The sequence below is a fragment of the Trachemys scripta genome, chromosome 1 (genome assembly GCF_013100865.1).
Source record: "Trachemys scripta elegans isolate TJP31775 chromosome 1, CAS_Tse_1.0, whole genome shotgun sequence".
Classification (NCBI taxonomy): Eukaryota; Metazoa; Chordata; order Testudines; family Emydidae; genus Trachemys; species Trachemys scripta.
In genome coordinates, this window is record NC_048298.1 from 187,672,322 (window position 1) to 187,688,310 (window position 15,989).

A 15,989-nucleotide genomic window follows, 5' to 3' on the forward strand; every position below is an offset into this window, starting at 1 on the left:
AAATAAATAAATAAAAACCCGAGCACCGCCCCGTCCCAAGGTGCTGCCCCAAGCATGTGCTGGTGGTGCCTGGAGCCGGCCCTGAATCGGAGATTAGTACAGCACTGTACAGAATACAGAAACAATAGATACATTACTACCCTAGCTGTAAGGTAAAGATTTGATGCTGTGTCTCTTCTTCACTGTAACTGGTGGGATGCACAGTTTCATTCCTCACCTAAGTTCCAAAACTTCTGTTGTTATATAGGGATTTTAGGCCATAACCCCTCTTCGCCAAAAACAACCTCCCAGAACTGTGTTCTGATGTCATTTCTTAGGTTCTGATGGGATTTCCTTTAATATCTGTACATTCTTAGTTTACCTGATTTATGTGTGAAGGCATAATTTTTTACAGCTGAGGACCAACATTCTTCAAGATAATATCTCTCAGTGAGTTCTTCTTTCCCTGTAAGCATTCTTCCCCAATAGGAAACATCTGCTGTAACAATCATCCCTCATCAATCCATTTTATATATGCTTATGTATGTAAGCATTATATTATATTATAACTTTTTTTTTTTTTAAAAGGAATGGTTTCCAAGAATATTTGGAGTTTTATAGACATGGAAGCACCACGGATTATTAGATACATCCTAATGCATAGAATCATGAATAGGGTTACTTATAGGTCAAGGACCAGTATTCTGGGCCTTAGAATTCCACATACTTTTTATGATATTAACAAAGATTCTAAAGAATAGTTAATATGTAAATGAATCAATATACAAAAAAGAAAAGGACTAAAAGGGCTAATATTCACGAGCAAGTACTAACAGGACCACCAAATGGACTATTTAAATTATTTTTTTAATAGCTGTATTGCCTTATCTGTCACCATCCTTTTGAATCAAAGGTTATTTTCTTCAACTGCTGCTATTTCTACCGACTGTAATTATACTTTGGCCTAAATTTTCACCACCACTGTGAATGTTCGCAAAGACTCCCTCATACCTAAACCAGAGACTCATTCCTATAGACAGGGGCGGGCAAACTTTTTGGTCTGAGGGCCGCATCAGGTTTCAGAAATTGTATGGAGGGCCAGTTAGGGGAGGCTGTGCCTCCCCAAACAGGCAAGTGTGGCCCTGCCCCCATCCGATGACCCCGCCCCTCCCGCTTCTTGCCCCTGATGGCCCCCCGGGACTCCTGCCCCATCCAACCCTCCCTGGTCCCCTGACGGCCCTCCTGGACCCCCTGCCGCCCCATCCAACCCCCCTTCCCTGACCTCTCCCCCTTGCCCCCGGGACCCCTGCACCATCCAACCACCCTTTCTCCTTGACAGCCCCTGGAACCCACACCCCTGACTGCCCCCAGCCGCCCCATCCAACCCCTCCTCTCCTACCTGACCTCCCCCTGGATCTCTGCCCCATCCAACCACCCCTTCTCCCTGACTGCTCCCTGGAACCCATGCCCCCATTCAACCCCCCTGTTCCCCGCCCTCTGACCGCCTCCACCCCTATTCACACCCCCATCCCCTGACCACTCCCCGAACTAACCTGCCTTCCATCCATCCCCTCTCCCCCACTTCCTGCCCCCTTACCACACTGCCTGGAGCACCGGTGGCTGGCGGTGCGGCTGCACCATGAAAGGCAGCCACGCTGCCCGGCTGGAGCCAGCCGCGCAGCACAGAGCACTGGGTCAGGCCTGGCTCTGCAGCTGCGCTGCCCCTGGCGCGCTCAGCCCCGCCACCCAGAGCACTGCACCGGTGGTGCAGTGAGTTGAGGCTGCGGGGGAGGGGGAACAGCAGGGAGAGGCTGGGGGCTAGCCTCCTGGGCCAGGAGCTATGGGGCCGGGGAGAACGGTTCTGCCGGCCAGATGTGGCCTCCGGGCCATAGTTTGCACACCTCTGCCATAGACCATCGTGTTACTCAATGCTCATTTTATTTCTTCTCTGAAAGTCATTTGTAAATTGGGTTTGAGACCTTTATTTTCACTATTAGTGCAAAGTACTTGTCCAATATTTGAACCATCAATTTTCCCAAATCAAAGCCAGAAATATATCACTAAGGCTTGTCTACACTACCGCGCGGGGTCGATCTAGGATACGCAACTTCAGCTATGTGAATGTAAATGTTTTCCTGGCTAATAAATATTTTACAAAATGTTTCTCATGAGGCACTATTTCTTTGCTAGACTTACAATAGCGGCACTGGGAGAAAAACTTAATGATTACTGGAATGAAATGAAAGCAAAGAAAAATGAAGAATATCCTCTAGATTTGCCAGTAGAGGATCTACAGTAAGTAAGATGTCTCTAAAGCTATAATGTAAAGGCCTCAATACTAGAATACATGTATGTTAGTTTCTCTACTCCTACATGATATTGCATGGGGGTGGGGAAAACATTTTCATATGAATGTTTTGATGTTTCTTTACAGAAAACGACCTGATCAGACATGGGTTCAATGCGATTCATGTCTGAAGTGGCGGAAGCTTCCAGATGGGATAGATCGCTTGCCAGAGAAGTGGTACTGTTCGTTGAATCCTGATCCACAGTTCAGGTAAAGTAGGATCTGGAGGAATATCTAGATGCTACTGCATGTTTTACTTTTCTCAGTTGATTAGAGCACCATTTGTCTCAATACTTTACTTTTAATCAGGAATTGCAGTGTACCAGAAGAACCTGAAGATGATGACCTAATACATCCGACATATGAGAAAACATGTAAGAAAAAGTGAGTACCAAAGACTTTTGTGTGAAAAGATGTACCTATTATAGAATAGAAATATGAGAAGTAAAACACCTTTAAGTTTTTAACTTACCCACTGTTTGGGGGATATTACCAAGTTACAGCATGGTTTGTGCCCTAAAAGAGCAGACCAAACCATTGTATGGGAACAGCGCTACAGTGTTATAAATGTCATATATAATCTCTCCTTTTAGCATGGACTGATGCAGAAATTCTCAAATTGTTCTGTGGACCACTGGTGTCATTTTTGTTTTTGACTGCTGATCACATGACGCTCTCTCCTTTTTTCCAGTTGCTAAATTAATACATATTTAGCTGTCAGTGTAAATACTCTCATAGGGTAATATTATTAGAACAATTGCTGGCATTGGCTCAGGGATGTTGCATAATTTTGAATGGGAAGACACTCTAAGGTGTGATGCAGGCTACATAACCTGAGGATCCTTGCTCTAGCCTACACATACAGTTGGGTGTAACCAACTACCCCAACACAGTAGTAATTTGAGCATGAACAGGACCTTAATTGACAGTTCAGGAAGTCTGTTGTTTTGAGTACTGATGAAAAGGGTTAGCTTAAAAAGGATTATTTACAGTGGTTCAAATCTGACAAGTAATTGAGGTTATGCTAATTTTAACTCCTAATAGCCTTCATGCTTAAATTATATTCAGTAATTCAGAATGTTAGTGAAAACCGTTGTTCATTGTTTTAATCTTTGAAAGGTGAAGAGTATTGTATTTGTTTTAAGCTAAAAATTGATTTTTACAGTGAATTATATTTTGATTTAAACTTTTTCTTCCCCAATGTATAAAGAGACAGGGAAAAACTAAGGAGGCGACTGGAGTACAGCCAACAGGTAACTGTCTCTCTCAATCTTGATTTGCTCTTGAATTTGGTAGTTTTGGCTGTAAATGCACCTGAATGATGATTTTCCAGATGTAATTCATTCAAGAATATACATACAGTATATTGGACTGTAGCTGCTAATGTGCATTTAGTGAAAGCTGTAAATTCAAAACTCTATATGTACACTTCAGAAGGTCGGGATATTTTTTTTCCATCTGAGTGTCTGATTTTGTTTGGTGAGACGATATAAGGGAGATTACTCAAACTACTTTGTAATGCATTTAAATATTTTTACATAACATTCTGAAAGGGACTTCAAACATAATTTACACAACACTATAATATTTTTAAATATGCATTTTGTTTTACTAGTACATTTTTAAAGGCAATGAGCCTGCTGCTCTTATTTAGAAGATGTGTAAACAAATATACACACTTCTCGTATTTAATGTTTGTATATATGCAAGTGCACACATATTGATATCTGATCACATTACGCTTGTTTAAGAAGCCATATACTATTTGATCAAATTAAGGTATTTAAAACAGCATTGAGAGGCTCTGTTATGTGTCTTCTAGGTTCAACTTGCTTAATTTACAAGTAAGAATTTTTTTAAATTGTCAGTCCTGCAAATTCAACCTCAGATCTGTATCATTGCTAGCAATAGAGGTTCTGCTGGCCAAATTCTGCTTTCCATTCTGTATAGACAACCTTATCTTCAGTGGGGTTTTACCTATAAAAACTATTTACAGAATTTGTCCTTTATTTTGAACTTAGTTAATGTTTCAGTCGATTCATTAGATTGGGAAAAAAAAATACAGGCTCTCTGGCATAACTATATTAATGCTGTAGTGCTAACAAATAAAAACATTTGAAAACTTGGTCCATATTCCAGATCATCTTTTTACTTTAATGGCAAAATTTAGTGTGCAAGAACACTTAATATGCATATTTCATGATGTGCATAAAATGAGATAGTGTGCATGTCTCCCTTTGCTCCCCGTGTACCAGATTTTCAAATACATTCAGTAAGAAGATACTGTTTTCATAGTCATGTTTTGGGAGCAGAATTCAAAGTTCAGTGATTAATTATCAAACTATTAAAATGTACTCTCCAAAGTAATTGAACCAATGTAAATAGAACTATTTAAATATTGAAATTACTAGAGAATATATAAAAGCAAGCATAGCTTTCGTGAAAAAAAAAGCTTGATAAAAATATGCAAGTAAAATCACAAAATATGCTTTAATAGGCAGATAATAGAATTGTAGGACTGAAATGTACCTTGAAAGGTCTTCTAGTCTAGTCCTCTGCACTCAAGGTAGGACTAAATATTATCTAGACCAGTGGTTCTCAATCCGTGGCCTGTGGCCCCCTTGTGACCCAATCAGCACACAGCTGCGGCCCATGTTACATCCTCAGAGCCATACTCTCTGTGTGTGTGTGTGTGTGTGTGTGTGTCTAATATATATAGTGTGGATGTGGCCCACATAACACACAGCGAGCTACATATGTTGCCCACAATGGTAAATAGGTTGAGAACCACTGATCTAGACCATCCCTAACCTGCTCTTAAAAATTTCCAATGACGAAGATTCCACAACTTCCGTAGGCAGCTTATTCCAGTGCTTAATTATCCTGACAGGAAATTTTTCCTAATGTCCAATCTAAACCGCCCATCTAGTGCCCCATCACTGGCTGTTGGGGATATTTGCTGCTAGTGGTATTTGCTGCTCTATAACCCCCAGATAAGCAACATGCCATTGTAGGCAGCCTCATCATACCATTCCCTCTATAAACTTATCAAGCTCAGTTTTGAAACCAGTTAGATTTTTTGGCCCCACTGCTCCCCTAGTAAAGCTATTCCAGAACTTGAGTTCCCTGATGATTAGAAACCTTCGTCTAATTTCAATCCTGAACTTGCTGATGGCCTCTTCTCTCCTCTTGGCTTTCTCCAATTTGTCCACCTCTTTCCTGAAATGTGGTGACCAGAACTGGACAAAATGCTCGTTGAGGCCTTATTGGCATGAAGTAGAGTGGAAGAATTACTTTTTGTATCTTGCTTACAACACTCCTGCTAATACATCCCAGAATGATGATGGGTTTTTTTTTTTTGCAACACTGTAGACTCTCATTTAGCTTGTGATCCACTATAACCCCCAGATCTCTTTCCGCAGTACTTCCTTCCTACTCGGTCATTTTCCATTTTGGATGTATTTTCCATTTTGTATGTGTGTAACTGATTGTTCCTTCTTAAGTGGAGTACTTTGCGTTTGTCCAATTTCATTCTGTTTGTCGTGTGAAATAGCAATTTCCTGCAGTACCCTGGAAAAACATTATTGGATTAAGTTTAGCCTTACTGTATTAAGTTTATATATCATTGTGGGCCAGGGATTGTATGAAATTCCATGGGGATGGAGAGGGAGGGGGGACTACAGCCATCCAGGAGCTAAAAGGGGGTGATTAGGTAAATTAACTCAGGTTGCAACACACCTCTCGAAAGGTACAGGCTTGAATATACTGGTTCAAACTGGGTTCTCTGGAGACCTGCAAACAAAGAAAGGTCTTCTTGAGTTTAAACTGATGCAGGACTTTCTGTCCAAGGGGAGACGCAGTCCTTCCTGAGAATGGTTGTATGTGGAAGGACTTGACCTATTTGTGGATGTGCTTGTTCTGAGTTAACAGCTCTCAGTCCTTATAGAAAAACCCTTATGTAGGGTTTGAAGGATTGACTCCTAACCGTGCCTCCCAATAAATGCCTTGTCTACATTCCACTACTTTTGTTGTTCTTTTTTTATATTGGTATTTGTTTTATTTGCATTATATTTTTGTTTTGTGTACCTTTTTAAAGTTTATTATTTAGCAACTCATTTTAAACTCATTATAGCAGTTATAATTATTTAAATTACTATTTAATACTAGCTTAAAGCACAAACCAGGGGGTGCAAGATTATTTTCATGGAATAGCCTACTAGAGTATAATACATTATAAGCTTGATTTGCCTTGAAAGCATTTTTTGTCATTTTAATTTTTCTTTTCTTTAATTATATTATAAACTGGTTCAAAATATTTATTACTACAGGTAATTTAGGTGTGAAACAGAACATAGACCAATTAAAGTAACATTTTCTGCATTTATACTAGAAGCGGGGTTTTTTAGCCACTACACAATAATTATCATTAGCATAGACAGTTTTTACTTTACCAGCGTCAGTGTTTCAGCCATACTGTGCAATTTGAAGACTGTTTCCCCAAAGCGAATCCACATACTGGCAACTCTGTCTGTAAGACTTTACAGCTGCACACGTAAGTGTCTCCCAGGTGCGAACAGCAGTCTTGCAACAGAGGGACAACAATTTTTTCCACACCGTATGGGTTTCAGTGGTTTTACATTTAAGTTCATGGAATTGGATCCTTGTTAATTTTTTTGCACTGCACCAACTGGAATCTTTCTTGTACAAAATGTTAACTTGTTTGTGGTAAGAGGACAAATTTTCTTGCTGCATATAACTTAGTCACTTTTACTTTGTATAGCTTGTATATCCCCCACGTACATATTAGCACACATTGACTTAATTCCATACTTCCTTAAAACAATTACAAGATCACATATGTTATATACAATTAAAGCTTCATTAATGAGTTATTGGTTTTGCTTATTTAATGGATATAGTACTTTTGCTGCTATCTACTGTCAAAGGGCTTGTTTCCACAGCATCTCTGTTAGCAAAATAGTGATTTCAAAGTCTAGTGCCAGTCCTGTTAAGTTTCTCTCAGTATAGTTGCCCCCCCCCCAACCTTAGCACTCTTACACATTAAAGTATACATTTTTGTCTAGAAAGTCCTTTTAATGGTGGTTAAGCATATTTTACCTATTTTTAGTGAGCACAGTTCTTTACAGTAATTGCAGATTGGTAATATTAATAACACAGACGCGTACAAAGATGTTCAGTTTATTTATAATATTTCCTAAACCATTTGAACCTGTTTCCAGTCTAGGACATTTTAATCTTTATTTCCAGAACTCCACCGTATGGTTTTTGTGTTTACTCCCTTAGTAACATATATTTTTACATCATACTGAAACAGAACTTTTGGATAGGATTTCAGTGGTTGGATGTTTTTTATAGTGTTTTTGAATGGGCACTGCACCATTCAAAGTAGCTCCATCATCCATAAATATAACGTATTGAAACAGAATATGGATGACACTTTTGAATAAGATTTTGGTGGTTGGGCTACAACAGTCAGCTTGGGGTTGTTTGTTCTAATGGGAACAGGGGTTTTCAACCAAGGGCTCATGACCATCCTGCCCTTCTCATATTGCTAAATGCGAGGCAGGTTTCCAGCTGTATGTGAGGGTGGCCCAAGTATGGGACACATTGTGAATTTCTGTAATAAGGTACATATTTCTGCCAAATTTAGATTTCAAGTACCCCCTCCTACCTTCAAGGTAGTCTAATTAAATATTGCTTTTTCTACAGGTTAATAATGAAATGTATTTTAAAACACCTTCTGTCTCTTCAATCAAAAATGCATTGTCATCTATAAGTAGAAAGGAGGGTGCTCTAAGATCACACTTAACAGAAGCCTTAAACATTTCTGTTACAAGATCTATAAACACTTCGAATAATAGATTAGTATCTTCACCTCATTTGGATCCTGAAAACAGGTTAGTGAATAAGTGCAAAGTAGCTTTCCATTCATCTCAGGAATAAATAATTTGCAGATGAAAATAATTATGATGTTTGTAATATGTCAATCGCCAGGCTGTGACAGCCATAATAATGATTGATGTGTTACCTGAGCTATTATGATAGCTGTCAGACATTAGATCAGATGCTTTCTGAAGAGTGAAAGCAAATGTAGGGAGCATTTTGCTAACAAGGAGGAAGATTGATTACCTATTTCTCTTAGTCAGGAAAGACTGATTTGTGTTAGCTGTTTTTCCAGTATATTTTTCCAAACAAGCTTCCATTGTAGGTAACCTTTCATTATATTGTCACTTCTTGGCCGAAAGTTTATTAGTAGTCTGTTTCATGATATAGTGTGAAAACAAGTCAATTGCTAGGTTACTATAAAAATAATGGTTGATATGCACCCTGACTGACTAGTGATATGTGGTTTTTTCTTAGCATAACATTCTTTCTAGTCAGAGCCTCTCTGCTGACATCTGTTCCATTCAAGAACACCTTTCTCTCGACTTGGCCTGTCTTTCTGCTAATTACCTCTAATTCTGAATTAGTTAACTAAAGATGTTGTTGCTTCCATTGTCCCAAATAGCCTTGGATGAATCCTTTTGATTCAGTCCAGCCATGAAACCTGGTCTCTTCTAATATTCTTAACTGTACCAAGCACAACCAACAGTCTCACTATAATAGATAAGCAGAAAGACATCCTCTCTTATTCACTGTGTATAGCGTCAGTTCACTCAATGTCCAGTTTTCAGGAGCATTCCAAAATGGTAGGATTCACGACTCCTAAAGTTGACCTCAAAATTTAGAAATTAAAAAGTGCAGATGATTGTCTAGAATCACCAGTGCAGTCCAACAAATGTGTACTTTATTTTCATAAGCACTGTTCACACAAACTTTGAAATTATACAGTTAGGAAATTAGAAATTATTTTGAATAATGTAGTAGTTTGCACTAGCTGATTATTTCATTTCTGCCCTCCCCAGCCTTAAACGGAAGATTTCTGGTTGTTCACCTATTACTTCAAAGACACCACGATTAAATAACCACACATTTGACAATCACACTGAAGATGACGATGATGAGGATGTCATCATCTTAGAGGAGAGCAGTACTCCAAAGCCTGCAGCAGACTGTGATGTTACAATAGTAAAAACTGAGCATATTAACATGGAACAAGGCAGCATGCAAGAGGAGCCTTGTGGTGCAGCTAGTTCAGAAGATAAATATGAGCAGTGGACTGCATCAACCCAAACTGAGATCCCAAGTTTAGTTGTTAAAAAGGAAGAAGTAGAAGATTATGCAGATATGCAGTTACTCAGATCAACGTTGGAAACAAGCCAAGAAGAAATCATTAATGCTTCTGAGACATCTTCTGTGGATTTTAGCATCAAATTAAATGAACTAAGAAATCAGCTGCAAGTAGCAAACCAAGAAAAAGAAAATTACCGAAAACAGTGTGAAATGTTAACCAACCAGATGAAAATATTAGAGCAGAAGATACTAGAAATGAATGATAACTATGTGAAAAAGGAAATGTGTCATCAGTCAACTGAGACTACTCTTATATTCCCAGATGACAAAGTAGAAAATTTCAAAGAGAAAAGTCCAGAAGAAGTGGCTATTTTATATGAGCAGGCCTTAAAAGAGATGGAAAAGCTAAAGGAACAGTGTAGTACTTTGCTAAATTTAAAAACGGAATGCAGCAAATGTTCTAACAATGAAAATAAAAATGAGGTGGATGAAATTGCTGTGCAACTTGATGATGTCTTCAGACAACTGGACAAATGCAATACTGAGAGAGATCAATATAAAAGTGAGGTATGTTTGTTAATATGGTTTATGGCAAGGTAAAGTGAATATACAGGACCTATCTTTTTTTTTTTTTTTTAAAAAACAGCTAGCTACAAAAATATTCACCAAGGCCCTGATCCTATAATGAGCTCCATCCACAGAGCTCCCTATGGCCTCAGTGGGGCTCCTTAAGAGCAAAGAGAACAGCCACATCGAGTACACTGCAGGATCAGGGTCAAAATTTGTGGATGCAATTGCACATACAAATTATCATAATTATCCAGATGCAAATCAGTTAATTGGAAATAAATTAGGATTATCTCATTAGCTGACATCTCCTGTGTATATGCTAGATCTTGATTGTTGTAAATTGCTAGAGATGTGAATACCTTTTTGTTAATTTTTTAGTATATTGTTACCTCTATTTCAAAAATTCAAGTATGAATATTTTTTCAAATAGTTAAATTTAAAAAAATAACATAACAATTCTGGTAAATATATGTATCATGTATTGTGTGTTCAAGTAACACAGCTAATAAAAATGGCTAGAAAAGATACCAAGCATTGAATTGGCAGAGACTTATTCTAACTTCTCTTTAGAAGTGATCCCTCCAAAGTAAGCTTGAGACACCCTGATAGACAAGTATACAGGAGTTCTCATTGCTTTTGGATAGTTTGTCCGTTTTTGTTAATAAACGGAATAGATACCACTGGAGACTACATCTGCCATCTTTTAACTTCACTTCGACTCCTTTTCCCATTTACATGGGGTCGGAGGTGTCTGATTTTTCACTACTCCTTCCAGTCCATGGCACAGGTTTGTAGGTTTTGGAGCTCCAGTCCTTTTTTCTTCAAACTTCTCCTGACAGTCTTTCCATCGTGTCCTCTGTCTTCCATGTCCTTTTTTGCTGTCCTCTTTCTCCCGTGCTTTCTTTGCTATCACTGAGAGTCCCAAATTCATCTTCCCCCTAATTTATTCCATGTGCACTCTGTTTACTCTCCGCTTGCCTGCCATTCTCTTCAGTATATTATTTTCTGTTATCCACTGTTGCCAAATCAGAGCAGGCAGGGACAGACAAATGCAGTGAATACTCTTCCTTTCAGTTTGTGAATTAATTGCAAGTTCCACAGTACTCCTGCCTTTTTCACTGCCATCCATGCACATTGTGGGGTTCTTTTCAGTTCTCCAGATCTTGGTCCAATGGCATGAAATATACTTCCCAAGCATATAGATTCTTTCTTCTCTCCAGAAACTTCAGTCAACAGCTCTTCTGTCACTCTTCCTTACTTGCATAATTGCAGTCTTTTGTGTTTACCTTCAAACTATGATCTTCAAACACAGATGCCTACTCTGATACAGTATTTACCAGTTCCTCTTTGCTATCAGCCGAAAGGGCCAGATGGTCAGCACAGATTACCTTTCTCTATCTCCACAGGTTTGGTTCTCCTATTACTTAACTCCATAACTAGGATGAAGAAAAGTGGACTCGGCACACTGCTTTGTCTGACTCCCGCTGTCGCCTCAGAACTCTCTGAAATTCCATGTATTGTTACCACCTTAGCTCTTGACCCTCAATAAAGTTCCTCTATCCTATCCATTTCTGAAGTCCCGTCCTATCGATTTCAATACTGCAAACAATGCAGAATCAAGTCATATGAATTTGTCAATAAATGCTACATAGCAGTTACACCCTCCATTTATAATTCTTTCAAACTTCTGTCTCATCGTAAATATAATGTCTGTAGTATTCTTCCCTTCTTAAATCTCTTCTCCTATATTTTCCTCCGCCTTGCACCAAAACCTTACCTCCAAAACTCTTTCAAGAACTTTGAGTCTGATTTAACCGAGTGATGCCCAATAAGTATTTGGATCATTTGCATCACGCATGCCCTCCCAGAGAGGCACAATCTATCCCATTCTCCAGTTAAGTGGGATCCCAGCAAACACATAGTAATGTATGAAGTGAGTATCTGCAATTGCCTTGATCATATCAACAGTTATCTCATCTTCACTTGCTGGCTTACCGTTCATCTTATTCAGAGCTTTTACCTCCTCTACAGAGATCAATACCTCTTGGTGGCTTTTCCATGATTGCAAGAATTGTTGCAATTCTCTTCTTGTTTAACAGCCATATGGAAAAAATATTTCCAATCTCTACTACACCTTTAGGGTTAGTCATCACACAGTTCCCATCCTTCATGCAGAAAGCTCTATCTTTTGTGTTTCATTTGTTCCTCTCTTTTGTCAACCCATCTGATGAAGTGGGTATTCACCCATGAAAGCTTATGCTCCAATACATCTGTTAGTCTATAAGGTGCCACAGGAGTCTTTGTTGCTTTTTACAGATCCAGACTAACACGGCTACCCCTCTGATACTTTCTTGACATCATATTCCTCCAGCTTTCTGTATAATTCCTCTTCAGCCTCCATTCTCGCCTTAGCAACTGCCTTTTTTGCATGTTGTGTGTTTTTTTTATTCTCATCACAACCTGCTTTCTCAAACTCTTTAAAGAATTATTTGTTTTTAATTACTTGTTATCCAAAAGTACCCTATCTTACCACTCATTCTGCCACATTACCTTCACTGCCTTAATTAAATGGGCAGGGATGGTGTCTGTATCCTCTGTTTGCCAGAAGCTGGGAATGGGCAACAGGGAATGGATCACTTGATTACCTATTCTGTTCATTCCCGCAGGGACACCTGGATTTGGCCACTGTCTGAGGACCGGATACTGGGCTAAATGGACCTTTGGTCTGACCCAGTATGGCTGTTCTTATGTTCTTAAACTTCCTTAATTCTCCCTCCACTCACTTCACTGTCTTTGGCAAAGCATGAAAATCTTCCTTTACTGTTTGGCAAACTTCCTTTCTGCCCCCTGACATAACTTAACTACCAGTGCAATTTCTTCCTCAATTTCATTCTTTCCTGTGTTCTCAGGTCATACATTTTAGCTATTAATACTTGTTATACTGAGTGAATATGTAGCAGAACAACCTTTGTCCTTCACCATTTTCCTATGTTCTCTTACCAAAATATAATCTACCTGGGCTTTGCTTTTTCCACTATATTATATCCTCATATGGGATTTTTTTTTAAACAGTATTCACAGCTGAACTCCCATTAAACACCACTTAACCCAGTTCTCTCCTTCTGTATTTCTTTTACCAAAGCCAAATTTACCCACCACTCCTTCTGTTGGGCTCCCTTCACCAACATGATTGCTGGTCACTAACAAGGTGTCACTCTAAACCATAACCACCAACTTTTCAGCTCATTTCTAAAGTTCTTCCTCTCTTCCATAGGTCTGCCTGATTGAGGAGCAAACTTTGACATCAAACCACCCTATTCTCTCTCATCAACTATCAGTCATTTTCCTCTTCTTTCTACCCTTTGACATCAGTGATCTGAGCTCATGATGAAAGCTACCCCATTCATTTTCTTTTTTTCTCCAAACTAAAAAATCCATCTTTCAAGATTATACTTCTGCCTCTACACCATGTAGTTTCCTGCAGATATTGTATATGGATTTTCTTTCTAGTCATTGCCTCTACCACCTCTCCTGACCTACCCCTAAGTGAACCTACATTCCAAGTTGCTATTCTCAGGACTTTGCCAATTTGTCGCTGTTGCCTGGAAAAGAGTGTCAGTTACATGTTTTAAATACTTGCATTCAAAGAACACACCAAGAGCCTAGGAGCTAAGTAGCCCACTCATGGCTGACCCTGCTGTGGTTTTAATTTGGAGTTGACCTTCTCCTAGATCAGCTGCCATCCAAAGCTTCTGACACCCAATCTGGCATCTTTTGTGAGGAGTAAAATTTTCATTTTGGAGAGAAGCCATTAATTTTTTTAAAAAAATATTCTAAACAAAATTGCTGTGTGTTATGGAAATTGATCAGTTTGGGTAATTTGTCTCCATCTTTTTCAAAACATTTTTTAGAGGAGAGTATCTATACTCTGCCATTACTTTTTGCTCACCAAGAATTAGCTAAAACCAAGAAAGTGACAGCTAATTTTAGAAACGAACAGGTTTTATTTTTGGAATTCACACAGGATGGATAAATTAGTTTTTAAAAGATCAATTCTTTAAATGTTGCTAGTTATTTCCCTATCTTATAATATTAAATTGCTAATGTGGATGTTTTGTATGTTTCTTTGGCTTTCTAATTGTTGATAGAATTTCAGATTTTATAGAGTGCGCCCTTCCAAGTTTCATACTTTACTTTTTCAGCATAGATGAGCATTTTAAGAGCCTCATTAATAGCCTTAATCTGAAAACAACACACAGATACAGAATTGATAAGTAAATTGCCCATGTTGTGTTTGTACTCAAGTCCACTTTTTGATATATTGAACTTCCACAAGTCAAGAAAGCTGAAATGCTTTGACCAGTCTATACTCAACCATCAGGGTTTGCAGTGTGAAATCAATGGAACTTGTGCTCCTAAATATGTTAAGTGCTTTTGAAAATCCAACTGTTAGGTGTCTAAATTAGCTTTAAATGCCTAACTTTAGGCTTCTGTTTTTGAAAATTTTGGCATATGTAAAGTATGTTCACTAATGTATTGAAGGTCTTAACTTCTGATAGTGAATATTGAAGCAATTTGTTTTGAATGGAAAGATTTTATGGCACTAAGACTTTTTAATAACTACAATTTTAACCTCTGATACCACAAACACTTGTGTACACTCATGTTGGTTTCAAGCAGATGAGTAGTCACATTGAAGAAAATCTGATATTAATGTGAGCAGAATTACGTACCTGCTTAAATGTTTGCAGGATCATGGTTTTAATTTTCAATATTTTGTTTTCCTGTAGCATTTTTGTAAAATATAGATATGATACCCAACCAGTAGTGACGTTTTTAGAAAGCATAATTTAGTTAATTTTAATTTATTGCAGTAAAACAAATTTTCAGATTCGTTTTTTAAAGCATCAGTAAACTTTTAAAAATCAAGTGATTTGATCATTAGTTAAGCCAATAATTTAAATCGCCTTATTTTTAAATTACTCCACCTTCACTTCAGAAGTATAAAATTAACTTACTTTGATTTACCTGTCTCAGATTGAACTGCTGGAAATGGAAAAAACTCAAATTGGTTTTCAGTGCGAAGAGCTTAAAAGAGAAGTTGCACAGTTAAAAGCTACAATTCCTCAAGTGGTAGCATGTGCAAATGATTCTACAACCAGTAACACTGAAGATCCTGTCAGTTATTCTGATGAAGAAAGGTATCGCTTTTCTTTCTTTTAGACCAGAAATTTGCCTGGAATAGCCTATCGGGCTTGTACCTTAAAACCCTGTCAAAGTTCATGATTGATTCTGTAATCTTTTGTGGCTTTCTGAATCTTCACTGTCCCTTCTTTTCCCTGCTAATTTGTTCACAATTTATTATCTTCCAAAAAATATTTCAGATTAATTTATGTATAATATGGTCCAGATTGCAAGTGTTAAAGAATCTAAATGTGTAGTTTGTCTGAAAATCCTAAAAAAAAATAAAATAAAAATAGAAGAAATAAGGTTTCTCTTTATTCAGGTAGAATAATGGCTTTTTATTGGCGTTAACAGCTTGCTTACTTACCGCTATACAACGCACAGAAGATATTGTCCATTTTTCTCAGGCATTTTTACTCCAAATGTATATTAGCACAGGTCTATACTACAAAATTAAGTCAATGTAAGTTACGTTGACTTACAGCCAGCGCAGTAATTAAATCAGCTGTTCATGTCCACACTACCCTCCTTGTGCCAATGGTATGCGTCCTCACCAGGCGCGCCTGCATTGACTTAAGTGGGGGCATTGCAGGGGGCTGACGGGCAGAGCCCCACCACTGCAGGGCTGACAGTTGGTGCGGGGCTGACTGTGGGAACTCTGTGCCCTACGGCTGTATGTTTTGGTGGGGCTGGCGCTCATGGCGGCCGGCCAGTC

General features: G+C 38.4%; 1 protein-coding gene across 3 annotated transcripts in view; it reads left to right on the top strand.

The window, feature by feature from the left end:
- The window catches only part of MORC3 (MORC family CW-type zinc finger 3), a 47,862-nt gene that overhangs the window by 28,752 nt on the left and 3,121 nt on the right, over positions 1-15,989 (top strand). The window contains exons 10-16 of one of the 3 annotated variants that reach the window (XM_034752616.1): positions 2,170-2,274; positions 2,414-2,536; positions 2,636-2,710; positions 3,537-3,579; positions 8,057-8,244; positions 9,253-10,087; positions 15,128-15,291. In XM_034752616.1, coding sequence (XP_034608507.1) covers positions 2,170-2,274; positions 2,414-2,536; positions 2,636-2,710; positions 3,537-3,579; positions 8,057-8,244; positions 9,253-10,087; positions 15,128-15,291 — 1,533 coding nt within the window. Of the gene's footprint in view, positions 1-2,169; positions 2,275-2,413; positions 2,537-2,635; positions 2,711-3,536; positions 3,580-8,056; positions 8,245-9,252; positions 10,088-13,364; positions 15,068-15,127; positions 15,292-15,989 lie in introns of those variants that run through there. The other 2 variants (XM_034752636.1, XM_034752625.1) reach the window with 2 other exon arrangements.